We start from the raw sequence: 22,907 nt of genomic DNA, 5'->3' as shown, positions 1-22,907 counted from the left end.
GACAAGTGCCTCAATGTATAGGGAGATTATGTTGAGAAATAAAAGCATTTTTCAATTCAGTACTCTTATTTGTTTAAGTTCTAAATCCGTTTGTAACTTACTCATTGACTTACCCTCATATTTATACAATCACATTGTGTGGATACTGATAGCAAGGCACTTGATCACTGAGTGACCCTTCAGTCTTCTCTTTCTTCCTTCATGCCAGAAGCATTCTTGGAGCTGGTGGCATAAATGGAGCTTCTCTAGAATCTAATATACAAACAATGGTTTTTACGGTATCCCATGTCAACCAGCAAGATTTTAAAATTTAAGTTACTCTGTGCCACAATTATAAACAGATTCTATCTAACAAAGAGTAGGCCACCTGCAATATTGGTACCCACCTACCAGACTACACTGTGTCATAACTCAGATCATAATATGAATCTTCATTACCATAAAAACCTTAAATCCCAATGGAAATTTATTCTGAAGAGTATGACCTTCTGTGTTGTAATGCCTTGTAATTTGGTAGAAGTCCACTGATGTTTCTGAGGAATGAACCACCTCAATCTTCAGAGTCAAAGAGTAACCCAAGCAAGAAACCAGCAATAAGCAGGCAGCAAGCAGAGTGACCTGCCACTAGATTTTCTTAATTAAGTTTATCATGGATTCAACTGTGATGAACTGTATAACAATGATGCAGAACTGAAAAATATGAATGAAATAAAAAGTCAATATTTATTTAACAATAAATTTTCTAATACAAAAAATTGTAAATACAGTTAATTCATTCAGAATTATTTAAATAAATTCATGGTCATAGGATTATAGACTGGAATAAGGGCATATTTATTTTCTTTCTTTAGAGATTCACAATACCGTTCTTATCAAGAGCAGGAACATCATGGAATCTTAAACAAAGGCACAGGCCTATAATTGAACATAGATGTTGAAAATGTTTCTCAATAATCAACTATTAGAGTAACTGTTCAAAATTTTCTTCTGTGATTTAGGATACTGCTCAAATAAACTGAAATTAAACACCAAGATTACAAGAAATACCTTACAAAACGTAACACACGTTTAATTCATTCCCAGAGAATTATTGATTTTTGGACATTATCCATTGACAAATGATGTCAAAAAAAGTCAATAATTGTATTACTACATCACTGTCAAGAACTTTTGGCCTCATTCCCACACACTTTTTCTCCCTTGATATTTTCTGAATTTAAAGGGTAAAGTTGTATTTTAGCGTCCTGTTGCACTGATCTTCGTCCATGATATGTATGCAGTGTCCGTCTTTTAGTGCACTCAATTTCACTTGTTATTTCACAACATGTTTCGGCACTACAGTGCCATCATCAGGTGCTCTATTTACGTCAATCTATTTCATTGCTTGCCATTACGTCATTGTAAAATTTAAAAAGTATTTAAAAATGTTCGTCAATTATAATAAATATTTTATATACCGAAAACTTGTTAAGATTATTTATCTTATCTGTCCCAATTCTAACACCGCGCATAGTTCAACTAGTCTAGAGGTAACGTTCCCACCTCATGACTCGTGGTATGCAGGTTCAAATACCCGGCGGAGGTCATCAAATTTTTAAGGGCAGAAAAATTCAAGGAACAAGTCCTCCGGGAGGGACTTTAAGCTGTGTGTCCCGTGTTGTAACTTTACGGAACGTAAAAGAACCTCATATCCCCAAAGGAGATCACTGAGCCAAATTCTAGGAAGTTTCCCGCCCAACAATAGCCTCTAAGGCCTCTGATAGATGGGGGAAGCATTATAGACACCGCTAAGCAAGTGGCCGAACTCGCTTGCTTGGTGGGACTGATGGTACGCACCATTTATCGGTAGAGTAAAGAGACTGGTAGAATATCATAGAGGGAAGCACAATAGATCAAAAACTGGATGCAGTGCATGGGGAAACCCACCCTCTCTAAATAACTAACTACTCTCAGTGTATATCGTGTCTCATGTTGTGTGTTCCCACAATCAAACAGGGAACACACAACACGAGACACGATATACACTGAGAGTAAGAGGAACGACTCCCATAGTGGTTGAACTATGCGCGGTGTTAGAATTGGGACACATAAGATAAATAATCTTAACAAGTTTTTAGTATATAAATATTTATTTTAATTGACAAACATTTTAAAATACTTTTTAAATTTTACAATGACATAATGGCAAGCAATGAAATAGATTAACGTAAATGGAGCACCTGATGATGGCACTATAGTGCTGAAACATGTTGTAAAATAAAAAGTGAAATTGAGTGCACTAAAAGACGGACACTGCATACATATCATGGATTAAAAGGTAAAGTTCTCTCTGTGCTTAACTAATTAAGCACTATACCATGAAAACCTATGGGGTAGTGGATGTATAGATCCACGTTTTCTTGACCAAAACACTAGTTACAGGTGGTCAGCTTAACGTCACAGCCACTTTACCCCTTGTGAAAGAGCCTGCCAGTACTCATGGGATATGAGGCTTGGTGGGCCTCAGAGCTGGTCTGGATGATGTGGAGAAGAGAAAATTCTTGACCCAACTGAGACTCAAACTCCAACCCCTTGGTATTTCAAGCTCGTAGCCAGTTGCTGTAACGACTGTGCTATCCTGGCTGCGCTATCCCAGCTCTTATTTTCTGACATTTACTCAGAAAAAGTTGCACATCAGTCACTGAGGAAGGATATACTGTTAATTTTATTTGGATAATACACACATGAAATTAATAATCACTTTATTAAACTTCTGGTTTCCTTGCTATCATTACTGGAAAACCTGTTTTTTACACACCTTCCACAGGAAATATTGAAATGAAATATATACAAAAGAATCAGAACGTTATTATTTGAATTACCACATAAAAATATTTGTCTCCACTCTACAAGAAAAAATTGTGTCCATATCTTCAGCAAATGTCTCCTTTGATACAAACGCAAATCAATTTTTAGATTATTAAAATATTTATCCAACTGCATGGGTTATGCAGCATTGAATGGTAGGATTATGAATAATGAACTATTAGTAAATGTGAAAGAAAACAGTTGTGGCCTATTTGAAAGTACTGCCCCACTTTTTGCCTAAAGGTACTGACGAAAATCATGGGAAACCTGTCTGGCTAGTCCATCTGTGGGATCACATCTGCATTTGGAACCTCGTCAATAAAAAGCAGGAATGTTAACCAAAATGTTAGATTTGAGTAGAATTCCAAGAAGAAACTATATAAGAAGAGGTTTGTTTAGTTCTTCAGTCATGTAAATATTTTACTTGGTAATTGACCAAATACTTCATTACAAAATACAAAATGTGTACAACATACACAACATGTAACAGTCTCCTATCCTCTAGGCATAATTTTTCACTTATTATAGGCAAGCAGATCAAAAAGAGTTTTTGTTAAGCCCCTTGTATAGTACCCCTTCAAAGATGAGAATTTTAATTGTGGTAATGGTTAAAGTGAGGACTTCAGACAACTACAGATAAAACCTACACATCTTACTGAGTCACACAAATAAATGAAAGGTCAATTTAACTCCCAAAATCATTATTTAGAAACAAAGATGTATCATAAACAGGAGTTACAAATTTGAAATCTGCGTAACATAGAATATTAGCAATCCCTTAAATGGCATTTCAAATTATATGAGACTAGCACAGCTGAGTTACAGTTGACTTGAGCACTAAGAAAAACATTCTTTGTCATATGTCTGTTGCCTTCAATATAATGTATCACATTTACATATATCAAATGGCACAATGACCTTAAATAATGGCGACTAGCAATATAATGAAATGATACCATTCCACACAACAAACACATTACAGAGAGATATCTGGAATACATATAGCACCAGCATTTATATCAGAGTCTGGACAACATAATTAGCGTCAGGATTAAAAGTGAAGGAAGAGTGGGGTCCTATAGCCTTGTCAGAAGAATCTCAGTCATAACAGAATACTTACCCATTTAAAATTATACTGTTGTACAAAATAATGTCTTAAAATGAAATGATTCCTCTCTATTTATTATGAGCTAACTTTTTAAGTCTAATTTCCAACCTGTAGCTATTTAAATAACCAATTTAAAAACTATGGTACCCCACTTGCCTAGCACAAGTCATTTTGTAAGGGTAAACTCAAAATAGTAATTTCTTTCTCCTTTTTTTTTAAATGCTACTAATATGTCAGCAATACTTTTCAAATTATTTTCTCATGCATCAACAACTTAGTGCCCAAGTGCCAACTACATCAACCTTCTTGGTACAGCACCACATAAATCTACATGTAATTCTCTGAAAATATAGGACAAAATATCAAACACAGTGGCAGTAAAATATCAACCTATGACTGAAAAAATTAATCAGTATCTGTTCCAGCATTGAGGTGCTATGATCACTTAATGCACATCCCTTTAATCTAAAGTAATCCTATGAAATCTAATCTAACCCAACCTGTTTCATTATTTAATGACCCCAACCACCTTTTATTTAGCTTAAACACTGCCATAATTGTAAAAATGACTACTGTCACTTACTTTCCTGACCATTACATCAAGACATTTCCAGCACTATATTCATGCTCGCTCAACGTTCACAGTTCTGCCCCTTGCAGTAAACAAATCCTCCAGTTCCATTCATCTGATTACATACATCAGAAGAGAGCATGAATTTCAATATCAGTTGCACAATGTGTTCGAAATTCTGGGGTTTGAATCACATCATACTTTGTTACTGTTTAAATTTTAAAAGTAAGTCTCAACCCATTGTCAAATAACAGATATATAAAGACGAAGGGAAAAGTTAAGATGATGGATACAAAAACAAGAAACAAACTCCGTGGCCTGAAGTCAGCAAGTGAACTATACAGACTGAGTGACCGCCGCTCGTCAGCGAAGTTAGTGCCAACTTTCGAGGATGGAGTGCATCACAGGTCAGCGCAACGGATCCCCATGGCCGTTAATCTCGGTTTTCTAGACTGGAGCTGCTATTTCCTTAAAATAGCTCCTCAATTATCCTCACAAGGCTGAGTGGACCCCATTCCAGAGCCACTACTTCTCAGAAAATCTGGCAGTGCTGGGAATCGAACCTGGAACCTCTGGAGCTGTAGCCAGGAACTCTGACCACTAGATCATAGAGGCAGTCAGATTGGATACACTTGTCATAAAAGATATCCGTTCTGTTCACACTCAAGACTAACTTCTATAATCCTCTGAAGTTACATGGGTCAACTGTCACCATAAAATAGTACATTTGCTTTGGAGGTAATTATACAGTTCAGTTATGTGTATATTAATGAATAAAGATAAATGTAAAGTCACATCTGAACATAAGCACCATGTTCTGAAGGAGTAACAGACATGGAGGCACAGGTTCATATATTCTAGACACTAGATGCAGTTCAGCTGCCCAGTCTGACTGCTTTACCCTCAAGAGCCCCTAGTATGAGATAAGAGGATGGGTATACCACAGAACAGTCTGGAAATGGTGGTGATGTGAACAATTTGTGACCCTGACAGGAAGTATATTAATGGATATAATTTAAATTGTATGTAGGTAAGTCAATAAGTTACAAATGGATATAGAACTTCAACAAATAAGCGTACTGATTTGAAAAATGCTTTTATTTCTCAACATAATCGCCCTGTACAATGAGGCCCTTGTCCCATTGTTTCACAAGCCCCTGAAAACCAGCAGCATAAAATTTTTTGGGCTGCTGTCGGAACCGGGCAGTGACTTCCCTTTACAGGGAACATTTACATCTTCAGGAAACTTCATAAGGCCATTCAATGGAAGTGACCAGGACTCCTCACCAAAGACGTGTTGCTCTTGCATGACAACGCACATCCCCATACTGCCAACAAGACAAATGAGACACTGCGAAATTTCAAGTGAGAAGTCCTCGAGCATCCTCCATATAGCCCCGACCTTGCTCCAAGCTACTTCCATTTGTTGGGCCCTCTTAAACAACATCTTTCGGCTGAAAATTTTCCTGACTGTGGAGCTGTAGAGAGGGAAGTCACTGCCCGGTTCCGACAGCAGCGCAAAGAATTTTATGCTGTTGGTTTTCAGGGGCTTGTGAAATGATGGGACAAGTGCCTCAATGTACTCGTACAGGGAGATTATGTTGAGAAATAAAAGCATTTTTCAAATCAGTACTCTTTATTTAAGTTCTATATCCATTTGTAACTTACTTATTGACTTACCCTCATACATAAATGATGATAATACAGAAATTGCGAAGATATAACTTCCTTCCTGTGAAATAATTTTCCAGTGGCCTAAGGTAAATGGTAAATGAAAATCTGGAGGACTGAACTTCATAAGATTTGAAGCTTTCAAGTAAGTAAATGTAATTTAGTTTTCTACTACAATCAGCCATGTTCTGGGAAGTGTCAAACAATTTCTGAAATGTTGGAAACCCATTCCATCCAGATACAAGTGACTGCCCAGGAAGACTTTCCTACAGAATTCAGTGTTTTCTATGAGACTCTACAGATTAAAATTTTTTCATGTGTGTACCATCCTTTCAGTGAAAATTACCATAATTCTCAGACCTATTCACATGCCTCTGTTTCTAACTGGTGGTTAAATTACAATTGTATACTGAAATTTTACAGTGTACATATCCTTACTAAATTCTACTACATTTTTGCATTAAGGTATTATATTTAGTAAGTACAGTTAATATGGCATTACCTTCATAAAATGTAATCCTTTGATTATGCATAGTTCAGTGATCAGTGAGTCCTTAAAACACAAAAATTCTCACCATTGCAATGTAACAGGCATACTTTCTAGCCCATTCTCTTTGGAACCCTCTTGTAGCATGCATTTCTTAGCACAGGAGCAATAAAAAACTTCTAAACAAATAATATAAAATACTATTATGTAATAGTATTGCTCTTATGATCCAGTTTTTCCTTCATGATGGTAATGACCATCCAGTTTCATTAATTTCTGTATCTTCATAAAGTCAGAATTTGAATAAATCTCGAGGAGAAGGGGCAATCTCTTGTATTATATGTAGGGAGGATGGGCAAATGTACATTCTTCCAGTTCCCCCAGTTCTGACCTCCATGTTAAAACTATTTATCTTTGCCCTCTACATTGACCATTAAGAAGTGAATACTGTATGTAGTTTTCAGAAAATGAAACTATTTTATATGAAATTTGAAACTTTCAAGGCAGCAACGACTTACATTATGATCTTTTTGGTTATGCCACCTTGTAGCCTGGAAGGTGGTTACCAGCATTTTGGAGGAACAAGTTGCTTCCATCTTCAGGGTACATGGAGACAGCATGTTCACATAAAGTTCTGGTAATCAGCAACCAAACTAATGGTTTCATAACCCAGAAGGCCATAAACAAAGTTATTTTACTTCATCAGATTTTTCCATGTTATTGACTTACACAGTATTCAGTAACAATGCAAAATATCATGAAATATGTTTGCAGCCATGACAGACTTACCAACAACAGAAATGTGGAGCCCAAATGAAATTATGATTATAATTTTATCAATGTTTGAGAAAATGCACATTTGACAGAATAGCAGAGGCCATGTTTTAATACAGGCCACATGCAACCTTCAAAAGACAACAGAATTTCTAAAATGAGTTTCTCCTCATTTCTGATACCCATTACACTGAACTTGGTGGTCATTTCCTTCATCCCTTAAATTACAATGATGTGCACAAGATATTGAAATTACTATTTAAAATCCTCTAAAAATAATGTTTTACAAATACATAAGAAATACTCTTTTCACAATCATTCCCTTGAAATTTCTCCAAGTATATATTCTGGTAACATGAAATGCTATTCAGGTCTCTGAAATATTAAACTGAACATAAAAATATAAAAAGTATTATTAGTGAGATTTATCTAAAAATGACTTAGTCTGTTCAGGAAACCTAGTAAATAAAGTATGAAGACATACCTAAAAATGTTCACTTGTTCAATGAACATAGCTTTCAGTGTTAAACATATAAATGCAAGTAACAACAAACATAAAATTGTAGCAAAAATTCTGATGAACATCAGGAATGGTAGTCAGATATGGAGCATCAGCATGATTCAACCTCTTCAAAACCTTTACCAAAATGAAAGATGATTCAGTGGTATATGAGATTGGTCCAAAAACTGCCAAACTTCCTTTTTTTGTTCTACAGTACCCCAGGAAATGTCTCATTATCCTTCCAAAAACATTTAAAACAGAATAATAAAAAACAGATATGTGTACCAGTATCTAAAAATCAGTCTTGTTCAAATGGAAAAATTGCTTCCACCTTTGTCTTTGTAAGTCTGGCTCCATTCGATTCCTAACCACATTCTGTGCTGAATTATCTTACCTTTTATTGCTTGACATCACTTTCACTCTAGCCACAAAAGTGACTACGTAATGTTAATTAAAAAATATTATTCTCTACAATTATTTTAGCATTATCAACATTATTTTCAACTAAATATAATTCATAAATGTGAGATTTTGATGTATAAGAGTGATTACATGCCACGATACAGAAGAGACAACAGGTGGCGGTAGGACAACAAACAAACTCGTAATAGCACCTTACAAATACTGTTAATGTCTGGTCTTTTGTTCTAGCAACAGAATGTGAAATGAAAGAGAACTACAGTAACAAAAACTATAATGTTGCATGGCCACACAAATAAACAACAAAAACAAATTCCATGGTTTTAGTCCGCAAACAAACTATACCGACCAAGCAACCGCCGCTTGTCGGCGAAGTTGCACACACTTCTGAAAATTAAAAGATACTTTTTCAAACAAAGTATTAATCTCATAAAACAAAGCAGAACAAGAAAACAACATTTATTAATGGGCTAATATTGCCTTGTTGGCAACCTTACCAGATAAATTACAATTAAAATTATATTACCATATATCAGTGTCTCTAGTATAGATGACACATCCTTTATGCATTTATAACAAATATGCAGCTTATGCAGTTCTCTTTAACCAAAAACAAAAGGCAGAAAATTTGCTATAAATTCTAGTAGTCAGAGATTCAAACACCAATAATGCAAGTTACTTTATCATCCAAAGAGGTGTGGGTCGACATAAAATCTGCTAAATGCTTTGATAGGTAGCTGACTAATGTGGGTTTCATGGATAGAGAATACAGGCAGTATTCTAGTATATTACTTTCTTATGTTATATCTCTTCTTTAAATTTAATTCAATTTTTACTGTGTGGTCCACATTCAAGAATGCTATATACTTGAGACACTGTGGTATGACTATAAAATCAAGTTTAATGTTTTTTATCTCGGAATTTACCTCTCATAATTTTGTGATGATTGCATAAAATTGCACAAGTTCTGGAAATTTGTGAACTGTGTCATGTTCAAAAATGTAACACACACCATCATTTATACCACTTGTCATATTTTCACCCTTTACTTCTGACTGCAGAACAGAGGAAACTTCAGTGAACAGCACTCATGCTGTGCTAGTGCTGGACACAACTGTTTCATAATAAACTGGAGTTTTTTAAGCTATGCATATCCAAGATTACTTTAAAGTATTATGTATAATGACATACAGCCTGAAAGCCAGAATTGCAGAGAGAGTATAAACATGCATTATTAGGGAATGGCTCACTAAATGTTCCCACGGCAACAGATACACACGGAACGATTGAGGAACTTCTAGACCCAGTGTTTTCTATCTGGTCCATGCCAAGGCTGTAAAGCCTGTACTGCCAGAGGACTGTATATGCAAAACCTACACTTGACAAAAGGCCAAGCATATTCACAAGAGGCAAACCCATCATCTCGTCAGAGAGGACGATGTGTGAGGACTATTACCACAAGGGTTCAGATGAAAAAAAAAAAAAGTCTGTGGTCATGAGACTCAAGGGGTTTGATGCCAAGACGAACTGATTGATGGTAAACCACCAGTCATAATTCTGACTTTGACTTTTAGTCAATCATTGAGATCCCATGTCGGGGTAGGGTCAAATACCTCCATTGTAGCCTTTTGAATCATAGGAGGCGATAAAAAAGGAAGCCTGAGGGTATAACTGGGAAAACCTGTTCCTGGGGGATATAAATATGGGGACCTGGCCTTCCAGGTTGAGGGAGTCTCGAATTTGAGACAGCAAAATGTGGTCATGAGTCCCACGGGACTGTCCTGAAAATGACTGCGCTGGCGAGGGCCAGCAGCAATTGGAAACAACACACCCATTCTCTCATTGGACAGGATGTTACATAAGGACTGTGAAAGCAAGTGTGCAATTGAAAAAAAACTGCTTGTCATAAGTCTCAAGGGGCTTGTCGCCAAGACGAATTGACTGACAGTAAACCACCAGTCATAAAGTAACTATGACTCTAGTCAGTCAATAATCAGTCTGTAGTAAATTTCCAAGGTTCACACTGGTCTGCAAGTTGCATATGGCTTTCCAAGTACCATATATTTATGATTACAGCACAAAATTGTGCAGGCAACAAGCAGATTTCATACAAAATCATGAAAATTCAAATGTTCATGACATCGTAAAAGGCGAAGACCAACAGAGAAAATAGAGATTCTTAAGCTTAATGGTGGTCCAAGCATATGACCATCCAAGACACCAGGCAGACACTGTAACATGAGGTACATGAGTTAGGACATGATTTGCTATGCCAAGCCTAGACTGAGAGAGGCCTTGTATATACTGTACATACCAGAGTTACATGTAAAACTGTAAATAGCAGGTATCAACAAGGAACTGGAATCCTGACTACTGGCTACACAGAATGCCAACACGTAAAACAATAAATATAGATGACATGTACTACTGGTATTGACCGCGACCAATTCCTCTCATCGTGGAGGGCTCCCAACATTGAAAAAACCAAAACTGGCTGACAGTAACATAATTCTTGCCTCGGGCTCCAGATGGAGCTTGACAGCAAGACTGACTTGCCGACTGACCGTCAGTGAGCTGTGGCCCAGAAGCCAAGAATGTGAGGGTATTTGAAGAACAGCTCAGGTGTGAGACAGTCACCAGCCAGTGAGGATAGCAGCTGTTAAACATGGAAGGTGAGGAATCTACACTGTTAGAAGCCATTACTAAGCAACAACTACTGATGAACTGAGAAGATTTAATGCCTTACAGTGAATTATAAAGAGTGTCAATTAGGGAATTACTTGCAGTTACAGCTTATAAGAGCCCAAGAAAGCCAATTATCAATCCAGGGCCTATGTCTAGTTACTTAAACTCATGACAGTATTGTACACCAAGGTACTTTCCATTGCTATTACATCAATATTGTCGATGGAGATGAGCACAGAGGGACTACATTGCCTGGCCTGCACATGCCCCTTGTCACATCTTGACTGTCTGAGAAACTGCTCAGCTGATGCCAAAGTCTGAGGTTGCCCAAGAACTTTACAGAAACTTCCTGAAGGGTGATGTACCTCTAACTGTAGCCGCAAAGCCCTTCCCTATCCAAGAACCAGGTCTGCTCTGTGCAGAACAGAAGAGACCAGAAGTTAGTGGGTTCAGTGCATCAGAGAGCAGACTTACATGAAGCAACTGTCCAGTTAATCGGCAAAGGCTGTCAGCAGGTGCCCAGCTCCTGTGGCAATGTAATATGTAAGACACAAACATTCAATCATTGTTAAGTTCATTTCCTAAAAAATAATGGTATTTCATTACATATAAGATGAAAAACTATCACATTCTTACATAAATTACAAAAATACTTAAACATCAAAATTAACAAAAATTACTGATGTCTTATTTCCTTCCGAGATAAAAAACAATGGCACTTCCAAAGGACCTGTGAATAATATATTTCTCATATGTGAGGTTAAAGGCTTGTCTTGGGGCAGACTGTGCTTTTAAAGCACCTGACGTAATTCATACACATTCAGAAGAGCAGCCTCTTCACTCCACACTCACAACAGAATTTTGCCACAGTGACAGGATATTTTGAGCCACATTCATGACAGAACTTTGACATTCTTGGTGCTGGCTGCTGACCTAAATTGGACTGAATCACTGGTGGTGAAGACGAAGTGAGGAGAGGACTTCTGCTACGATTTCTTTCCACCTGTACCAACAAAGTCATCATTACTTCCTCAAATAACATTTAGTAATATCTCATAAATTTGTTAGAATATGAATCTGCCTCAAAGGTATTCCCACATCAGAAAGTTAACCATGATTCCCTCATCTCGCTGTGTGGCCAGAAGCCAGGAAAGTCAGTGAACTAGAACTGTAGATTTTCATCACAATGAAAAATTACAGCCTCAAACACGTGTACCTAAAGTCCTCTTCAAAAAAAATATAACTGGCAAAGCGAACAGTGTATCAAAAACTGCCACATTTTGACCTGATCTCATGACTGCTCCAAAATTCCAGTAGTTAGGAAGCTAGTTTAGTGTACCAAAGGTCCTGAATTTGATCCTAACCATTGCCAATAATCTTGAGATCAAATATGATAAAAATATCTCAAAGTAAAATTACCTAATCACCTAAAGAGAACTGTACAGCCACTTATCAAATTTTCTTGTATATTAAATACTGGCATATCTCCCCAGTGTTGCCTGGGCATAATCCACAAGTTTATGGAAAAAAATTTAAATAAATCTATTTAAATAAATCTATCAATGGCAGAAGACAGACAGGGTTTTCTCCAATATATTAGCAACAGCAGAAGATACTCTGGATTTTCCCCCACATTCTAGTAACAGTAGAAGTTAATTGGAATTTTCCCCCGTATCCTAGACACAGTAGAAGATGGTGTGATTCTTCACCCATATTCTACTTATAGCAAAAGATAGTCTGGGGCTTCCACCATTTCTTACCAACAACACCAGACAGTCCAGGCTTTTCCCCACGTTTTAGCGATCATCTGTTGTTAAGATCCTCATGCCTTTCTTATAAAGGAAGCAATGAGGAAATAAAGTGGTTTGGACTTGAAAGAATGCACATTTTCAAGTGTCTAAAATCTCCTGAAGGTCATTTACCATCATGCTACATTTGGTCAAAATATGTACAACATTGTGGAAATGTATAAATAACATACACGCATTTGTCTTTATAAATATGNTGGTCAAAATATGTACAACATTGTGGAAATGTATAAATAACATACATATTTATATAACATATTTATAAATATATGAAATATCTCAAAATAATGGATGTGACACACCACATTGGTATAAGGAGAAAGTATGTTATAGAATGATGAAACTTTGGTTTAACATATATATTTCAACACACATTTATTTTTCAACAGAAACACATGAGTGTACAAACCTGAAGAGAAAACAGTGGTGGAAGGGATGACTCTGATCCACTTGAGCTCAGGCACTGGTGATCAGCATCCAGTGTCACTTCTGAGTGTCTTTCCAGCCCCTGTGAGTTAACATCTGCCAGTGGGGACTTTCGATTCAAACTGAATGAATCAGAACAAATGCACCTTTTTCAAGAAAGTCAACCTAGTGCAAGTGTACAAAAGTTTCATATTTTATACTTGTGTAAACTGACAAACTATGAAATGTTTTATGGATCAGGATTATATTGTGCAGCTTTATTCTGCTTAATCAAAACAACAATAGTTTATCATCAGATGACCGAGGACAACAGTAGAAAGAGAAACCCCAGTAACTAGAGTCCCGACATGTTCTTTGTGATTTTGCAAATATTACTGGTTCTGATGTTCATTTATTGTATATGGTTTGCAGAAAATGGTTTACAAGTACCATACCATACAAAACAAATTAATTTTCTTTTTATTTCACTATATACACACTGTGTCAAAAATGTTACGAATGAAAGTTGTAGCTTCATAAGATCTATATTGTGTTGTGTGTCAGTTCTTTGTATGCCACTTTTTAAAAAAATCATAAGTTCAAATTCAGACAGGGGATATATCAGTTCAATTAAGGTAAAGGTAAAGGTATCCCTGTAACAGGCCACGACGGCCCATAGGGTTGTGAGATGTCAAGGCTCCCACATTTTCTCTAGACAGTCGGCTCACAGATGGCAGTAAGGTTGTCAGCCTTACACTCCAGCCATCCTTTACCCCCTAGGAAGATTCCTGGTACTCACTGCTGTTAGAGTCTGAGTCAACCCCAGTGCAGCTGGAAGGATTAGATAAATTACAAAAATCCACCTCATCAGGACTCAAACCCGCGACCTTCCAGCTTGCAGCATAGTGCCTCAACAAACTACATTACCGCGTGCCCCTTATATCAGTTCAATATGGACCAAATTTAAATTCACCTCATAACTTCTACTGTAGACCTCTCAGTATCAAAATATTGTACTGCAGAATCCTTTAGCACTGTGTCCGCTTTTTATTCATGTGTCTGCCGCCATCTCATGTGCAACTGGCATTAAGGTTTTAATTTTTATGATATACATCACTCTCAGCCAGTGCATCCTTTAGCATAAGTAAATTTAGGATTATATTCCATCAAATGCAACAATGGTTTTTAATAATAAACTAAAGCCTTCACATGTGTTGGTGCATTGCATAGCAACGGTCCATCTGTGGACATAGAAAACACTGTTCCTGTACTGTTGGCCACGTGTGTTGCAGGCATTGTCTAGCAACGGGTATACTATAAATGTAATGTAAATATTGAAGGGCATGCAGGACAAAATCACAACATAAAAAAGATAGTGATAAAATCAAGGAGGATAAGATGGGTGAGACATCTAGCAAACATAGGAAAAATACATACAGAATGATATTTGAAAAACCTGGATGAAAAGGCCATTTGGGAGTCCTAGGTGTACATGTAGGACAATATTACAATTGATCTTAAAGAAACTGGGTGTAAGAATGTGGTATGGATTCACCTAACTCAATCCAGGGTCCAGTGGAGGAATTTCAAGAATATGGTACTGAAAGTGAACAAGTGAATAATTTACTTACACAATTTTGGTTAAGGAAAACCTCGTGGCAAGAGATTTACTGGAATATCTAAGTATAAGTGGAAGAATAATGTTACATAATCTGATATCAGTTGAAACTCTAGTCATTTTTAAGCCTTGACATGGCTGATAAGACAAACAGGATTTTATTACACAATTTTGTTTTGTTATTATATCTGTATTGGTTAACAGATGAGACAATGCAGGATACTACCCTTTCATAATTAACAGCTTTCATTACATGTATGAATGCTTACCTGCTATATGCTGAATCTCCGCTAATCTTACTCCCAGTAGATCGATAATTAATGTGATTGTCTTCTGAAGCGAACTCATCTTCTGCATGAAGAATCATTGCACTCTTCTTGCTGGGCCCATGAAGTTTACTTGCCTCCAATTTGTCACTCAATTCTTCAGAATTAACAGCAGCCTGGGAACTTGGCAAGGAGGATGTGGTTACAGGTTTGGGATGAAGACTGGAAAGGGAAAAAGAAGATACAGGACGTAATGGACTAGCATCACCTTCAATCTCAGATATATGTAAAAGAGAATTATCTACATCATCTATTTCTAATTGAATCTCGTCTTTTGTTGTAGGTCCTGGATGGTAGAGAGATACTGAGCGCTGCAAAGCTAGAGCAGCATTTTCAAGCTTCTTTCTGTACTTCTTACTCCTGTTACTGTTCTGGTTAATCATGTTTATGTCAAACTCCAAGTTAAAATCAAAGTCTGGCACAGAACAAAGACTGAGATTGCTGAGACTGATGGTGAAATCTCTATTATTATTTATATTATCACTGTTCTCATCGTATTGTGAAGTGGATGTACAAACAGAGACATTATGCAGTGATGGTGGTGAACCAGTATTATGTCCTGAGACAATCAACGCATCAGAATCAAATGAATGATAATCAGGTGCTGACCTATTCATTGTCAATGGAATATCTGTTTTTGGTTTGACAGAGGAGTATTTTGTAAATGCAGAAGTTGGCGATGTACGCAATTCATGAGGTGCTGGGGAAATGGAAGAAACTGGGGCAAGCTGAACAGCCTGTTCTGTTTTCACTTGTGCTGCTTGTTGTTGTTGTTGTTGTTTTTGTTGTTGTTGCTGCTGCTGCTGTTGCTTTCGCTGTTTCTTTTCTTTCTCTGGACAATTTCCATGAGATAAGAGTTCCATCATTTGGCGCTCAGCCGAAACATAAGGGTCGTAAGTTTCTTCAGAAGTAATACTGAGAAACAAATGAAATCAGTCACTTAATCATCTATCACAAGATAAAAAATTTGACCTAACATAAATTTATAAGTAACTAAAGTCTTTTATAAATGCAGTTTTGCCCAACCAAATCATTCACACTCAGAATTACTGTGTTTTTGGACTCTGTCTGTCATCTGGGATTCTAAAAACTAGAGAACACATTTCGGAAACTGGATCCGTTTCAATCCTCAGGTGAGGGGGGAGACACCTACTCTGCTGGGTCCATAACTTCAATCAGTAACTGAGGTTAGCTCTTTCTAACGGAACCAACAGTGTTGTGTTTTCTAGTTTTTAGAATACCAGACGATGGACAAAGCCTGAAAACTGAGTAATACACCGAGTGTTATACACCATCATCGGAACCCTTCAGGATCTACATTCACACTTAGATTAAAATACAAGAATGTTCAGTTCAGGAAGGTTTCTCTAATTTCAAAGCCATAAGTTCTTGAACAGTGACAAACTGTTTGACCAGTTTCACTGGAAAGCCAATGAAATCTTACCCAGACAGGCCAGAATAACACATTATGTCCAGTGCTTGAGATTTCTATTTAGGTTAATAACAATCTCATCTAAAGTCTTCAAAAAACTAAGTTTTTTCCAGACAGACTGCAATGATGCACCACATATACATTTCAAACTTTGGGGGGGTTGTACAGGAAAAAAAATTTCAAATTATTTATCTCCTTGTACTATTTTACTGCGTGCATGCAAGCATGCATACATATAACTACCCCAGCCCCCCACACACATATATGGTACTAGTTTATCATTACACTAGACACTATACAGATACATGAAAGGAGTGTGAAAGTTTATAACAGCAGAAACTACTAAAGTCGATTTGTAATTACAAAATAATTTTGTTTGGCAAAAAAAAAAAAAATTTTTTTAAATAAAATAAAATAAAATAAAATAAAAACGAAGACAGCACACACACACATACCCAGCAGGCCCAGCAATATAACACACGNAAATAAAATAAAATAAAATAAAAGACAGCACTAAAGGGTGTTTCACTTATGTGTGACATCTGCTGCACAGGTATACATAGTGATCTCTTGAAAGGAGTAATTTCTGTGGAAATAATTTGGAAAACATAACATATGTATTTATGTGTCCCTATAATTGTTATTTTTCAGTTTAATACTTGGAAAAAACAATAAACATGTATTTAAGCCCTCAATATGGACTTGAATGAGCGAAAACATAAGGGGTAGACCTAGATCGGTACTTGCACCACAATTTTTAATGATCTGTTGCGCAGCCCCTCTTAGTAAAGTGACCTTAAAATGAATTAATGTGAAAGAAACTTTCACACTGCAATACCAATATAATGTATTTTTTTTATTGCTAGTGGGGTGGGACTAAGTCCCTTGTACTGTGGCCACTTCTGGTCTATTGTACCAGCCCCAGATGATAGGTGAGGGTGATTGTGGAGCAATTGGTGGAATGAAGATTGGCAGGGGAAACCGAAGTACTCGGAGAAAACTGCCCCAGCGCCACTTTGTCCACCACAAATCCCACTTGACCAGACCCGGGATCAAACCCGGGCTGCCACAGTGGGAAGCCAGTGACTAACCACTTGAGCTATGACGCAAATATAATGTAACTGCCATAAATCAAGGAATTACTGAAACAACAGTCCTTCTGTACTGCAATCTACTAAAACCCTAGTGAAAGTTTCCAGGAAAGTGTAACTAGCTCCTACATGTTATGAACTATATGCAGAATGTGAATACCAAAGGTGTATTTGAAATGTAAACTCCAGTTCAATTATTCATATTTTTACATGCACAATTTATTTGTTAACATAAACCCACTTTGTGAATCTGTCCAAGCAAAGAGTATAAAACAAAAGCATAATGCAGTGCAACAAATAACAAAGCAAACTGTATGGTGCAAATGGTGAACAGGCAACCTGAAGACTGTACAGAAACTATTACTCACACTGCACTACTGAGTATGAGGGCCATACTAGGTATGCTGGGAGTAAAGCTATCCTTGAAGAATGTTGAAAGTTTACTCCTATGAGGAAAACAAATGCCCACACACACATTAATATGTAGGATTTGAGTTATCACAGTGGTGAGTTATGAAGAGTTCTATCTTCTGGGATATAATGCCATGTAGTCTGTTGAAAGTCAACCAATGTTTTGGAGGAACCTGTTAGACAACATGTTCCTCCAAAATGCTGGTTGACTTTCAATTGCTTACACAGTGTCATATCCCAGAATGCATAAATCTACACATTAATACCAACATTTTATTGAATGTTAATTGGGTTAGACTTTGGAAGAAAAAATTCACTCAAAGCTCACATGGATGATTTTACACAATTATAACTAATAAGTAAAGTGTACAGTTGGAAAATAGAGAAACGCTCGCACAGGAACAGACCTCAGTAAGTACTTCTGTCTGCTACTTTGCACAATATCTTTATCAATTTTCTATTTTTCACGTTCACCATTTGTTTGAGGCTAACATTGGCTGTCAGCTGATTATTATCAGCTAGCCAGGAACGTGAAGATTCCTCATAAATCATAGCTATGTTATTCTTACAATCTGATTGCTCAGATCTGTTTAATGATTTCTGTTTCCATGGCAGGACACTTGGCAAGGCCAAATGTATTTCCTTCAGCTCTTTCCACATGATTTCTTTTACGAATCTTGATGATCTGATTTAAATGTCATGTCCTGTCACAGAATTTTGACAATGGAGGCCGGTGGGTTCAAAGGACAAGGAAAAACAGAATCAGAACTTGACAGGATTTGACAGGAAGCCTCCCATTATAATATCAATCACCATGAATCTACACACTGGTAAATAAATTATATAGCTTTTCACTGGAGACAAGTTCTGTACCATTTGTTACATAATTTTGCTAAATTCTACTGATGTATCCACTACCAGCATATACAGTGTGTTTCATGACTTTAGGGCATAACTGCAGGAGGTGATTTCCTAGGTCTTTGTGATCAAAAAAGTTCACATAAACATGTGTCCGATTTTGGACAGTTATGGAGTTATGACCGCTTTAAACTCAGAATAGAAGGTAACGATTACTGACAATAAACAGAACAAAATAATAAACAAACATAATACATGATATATTTAAAGTATGAATGTAAAGTTAACTTCGTGAAGTTACCTTTAATTTGAATTGATTGGTGCTTAAAGCTGATTTTCGAAAATGTCACCGCCAGTTACAACACAGGCTGCCGCTCGGTTGTGAACCGCGCCGGACATACCAACCCCCCCCCACCTTAGGTAGCTCTCAAGTGTCGAGATAACGAGACTGCTCTGTCTGTAGCTGGCTAAAAATAGTGACCTGCCAGCTGACAGACGCGGTTCATACGAGGGCGTGTATGGGAATGAAAAAACGGTCATAAGTCTGTAACAGTCCAAAATCGGACACATGTTTATATGAACTTTTTGATCACAAAGACCTAGGAAATCACCTCCTGCAGTTATGCCCCAAAGTCGTGAAAGATCCTGTATATAAAACACTTTCAATATTTTTCCATGGTGATATATGCCTGCATGGAAAGCATTTATCACTAAAGATGTTCTTATATTCTCTTCATTCTAAAGAATTTCACAATGTTGACAAAACTGATGGTGTTTTTATCCTACATCAGGCTTCAGACCTTGGGTTTGCCAACTATTAGAAGCACATTATAAAATTTTCTTCATAATAATGTTATCATCATCACACAATATGAGCTTTTCATCCAAATACGTATACACATAACTGTCTATTCCCCAACCTCTCATTCAAATCCCATCTTATTACAGTCATGAACTCTTCTTTCAAATATTCTTCTACAAAATTAATTTACATGAATACAGAAAAAATGTCACAAAAACTGGTTATGAACCAGACATCATCCATCACATTTCTGGTGAAGAACACAGCAAACAAACTCACACTGCTATGTATTAACCTTTTTAATACTAACACAAGTACACACACAATTTATATGTGCTGTTTATTCTAATTAGCCAAAGTATACTTAAACTGCATAGCATGTCTAGGGACAGTATTATGCATAAACAATCAATGCTACCTGCCATCCACTGTCATAAATAAACCAGCTATCATTCCCCGCTGGGGGGACACGCATAGCTGGTTGAGGCACTATGCTACAAGCTGGGAGCTTGTAGGTTCAATTTCCAATGAGATCACTGAATTTTTTCAATTTACCTAATCCCTCCAGCCACATTATAGCCCTGGGGTCAACACAGCATCTAACAGAAATGAATACCAGGAATCTTCCTTGGGGGGTTAAAGGGTGGCCAGCTCATATGACTGACAACCTTAAAGCCATCTGTGAGCTGAATGTTTGGAAGATGTGGGAGCCTCAGTATCTCATAACCCTATCGGCCTTCATGGCCTGTTACAAGGATAACTTTATCTTTACATTTTTTTATCATTCCCTGCTACAAGAAGAACAATAGCCCTTTACACTGCTGATTTTCTCTTTATAATATCTCTTTGTTAGTAGTAATGCTCTACACATTTATTCAAGAATGATTGGTTTGAATCTCATCCAGGTTACCAGCTACCTTGGTTAATTTTTTTACTTCGTTATTTAATGATGCTGTCAGTATCAAGACTGTAGATTGTCAAATCATAGAAAGAGTGATGAACGATGAATCTGAAAGGATTTAGAAGGAACCGGCTGTGACCTAATTAAGGCACTATCCTGGCACTTGCCTGGAAGGAATGAAAAAAAAAAAAAGCCTCTTGGCTATCATGACTAAGAAGAAGTGTGAACAGCTCCTAAATTAGTTTATCAACCATGCACCTCTGAACTCTTTTCAAAACCAGTAATACTAAGCTCTTTATAACCACAGTTTGTAATTAATAAGGGACAAATATTGCTCTCACCTGTCTGACTTAACTTCTATCTTCTTGCTTTTGTTTTTACTAACAGCAACGACTGGCACAGTGGCAAGAACAGATCCAGTAAGTTTATTTGCAACTGGGTTAATACAAGTGATATTGCAGGAAGATGAGAAAATATCCTGCACATTCTCGTCTGCTGAATTCTGTTTCTGCGACAGCTGTGCTTCTGTAACGGACTCATCCTTCCCAACAGCACCAACTTTCCTACAGAATAGATTAAAAAGCCTGACAATTCTGTTTCAGTACTAAACACTCAGAAGTTTACGAGACAATAGTTATATTTCAGTCAATAACTGCTGACCTCCAATCCTATATTATGAGAACAATGATATCTAATGATAAATTTTAACATGCTACACTTAGTATTACACATTTAAATATCAAAATAAGTGTAATATTATACTAATTCTACTTGCTATTATAAACCACATATTTAGTACCATTAAAACAAAAACTCCCACAAGATCCTACTTGTACTCTTAGCTAGTTCAATCCACTGCATATTATCACAATCAATTTCAGTATTTATCTTCTGAACTCTGTCTACATCTTCTACGCAGGAATTTTCCAGAAGTGTCCCCATCAAAATTCCCCATTACAACTGCCTCAGAATGTTACTTTCTTATGATGTTTATATCATTCCCATTTATTTAACCTACTCCAGACATTTTCCTTTAATTTTATTTTCAAATACCTTAACGTTTTGTAATTTTCTCACAGAATAATATGTCTTAAATGCAGACCTTAAAGGGACTTAGTTTTGTCCTCAGATAATGTGGAAACATCTGATACTGTAAGAGGCAATAATACAGAAAAATATAGTATTACAATACAAACATACTTAAGAGAAATTCTTTTTGTTGGAGATGAAGACCGCTGTTGAATGTTACGTCGGGTCATACTATTGCGCTGAGAGCCATTACTGTGCCGTACACTTCGGGATGGTGAGCCATTACTGCGCTGAACTTTGGGGGATGGTGCATTATTATTGTTCTGTAGACCACAAGGTGAGGAGCTTGAACACTCCTTTGCAATGTTACGCCGTGATGAAGGAGCACTTCCTAAAACAAATTTAAGCATGCACTGAAATCAGGCTTACCCATGACATAGTGCACTTTATGATCCCAATGAATTAATAAGTTACATCATGTAACAGATAACATATGCCTACCTATTTAAAACTCATCTCACACTGATAGGTGATTACATCAAAAATTAAATGCATAGAGTGAGTAGCACACCACGAGGGAGACAAGCAATGTATATAGCCTCATAGGAAGTGATCATTTGGGAAACCTAACCAGAGTGGAGGAAAACATTAAAATGGATTGTAGAGAAACTGGATGCAAGAATGTAAACTGAATTCAGCTGGCTAAGGATAAAGTTCAAAGTAGGCTTTTGCAAACACAGTAATGATTTTTTAGGTTGCTTAAAAGCATGTAATTTCTAGAGCAGCTGAACAGGTAACAAGGAACCCCATAGTCAGTTAGTTAGTAGTCAGTCACTTATGGTTTTAATTGTTTATCAGTAGCGTGAGGTGGATAACGTAACATGGATCATATGGTGGTAGTGTGGATGATTCTATCCACTTAGTTCAATCTGACAGTTTATTAAAGGTTTCGCTGCTGACAAAGATAAATACAGTAGAACTTGGTTATAACGTCATCAAAGGGACCTAAAAATAGTGTCGTTATAAACGAATGTCGTTGTAACCGAAATGGGCACTTCCACAGTAGCCTTATGTTAGTCACGTAAAAATCTACCAAAAACCGAGTTAAAATGTTGCATTTTTTAAGGAAATACGTAGTTAAGTACAGACTAACGTAACATT

The 22,907-nt window shown here is 36.8% G+C and overlaps 1 protein-coding gene across 2 annotated transcripts in view; it reads right to left on the bottom strand.

The window, feature by feature from the left end:
- Positions 1-10,773: 10,773 nt before the first annotated feature.
- The window catches only part of LOC111869012 (J domain-containing protein DDB_G0295729), an 18,998-nt gene continuing 6,864 nt past the window's right edge, over positions 10,774-22,907 (bottom strand). The window contains exons 4-9 of one of the 2 annotated variants that reach the window (XM_033753257.1): positions 21,918-22,137; positions 21,059-21,280; positions 18,114-18,191; positions 15,166-16,137; positions 13,283-13,421; positions 10,774-12,068 (exon numbers count right to left, since the gene is read on the bottom strand). In XM_033753257.1, coding sequence (XP_033609148.1) covers positions 11,886-12,068; positions 13,283-13,421; positions 15,166-16,137; positions 18,114-18,191; positions 21,059-21,280; positions 21,918-22,137 — 1,814 coding nt within the window. In that variant the 3' untranslated portion in view covers positions 10,774-11,885. The remainder of the gene's footprint in view (positions 12,069-13,282; positions 13,422-15,165; positions 16,138-18,113; positions 18,192-21,058; positions 21,281-21,917; positions 22,138-22,907) is intronic. The other variant, XM_023860184.2, reaches the window with a different exon arrangement.

The sequence above is a fragment of the Cryptotermes secundus genome, unplaced genomic scaffold, assembly GCF_002891405.2.
Source record: "Cryptotermes secundus unplaced genomic scaffold, Csec_1.0 scaffold70, whole genome shotgun sequence".
NCBI lineage: Eukaryota > Metazoa > Arthropoda > Insecta > Blattodea > Kalotermitidae > Cryptotermes > Cryptotermes secundus.
Note: the sequence above shows the minus strand (reverse complement) of the source record. Positions and strands in the feature narration are given on the sequence as shown.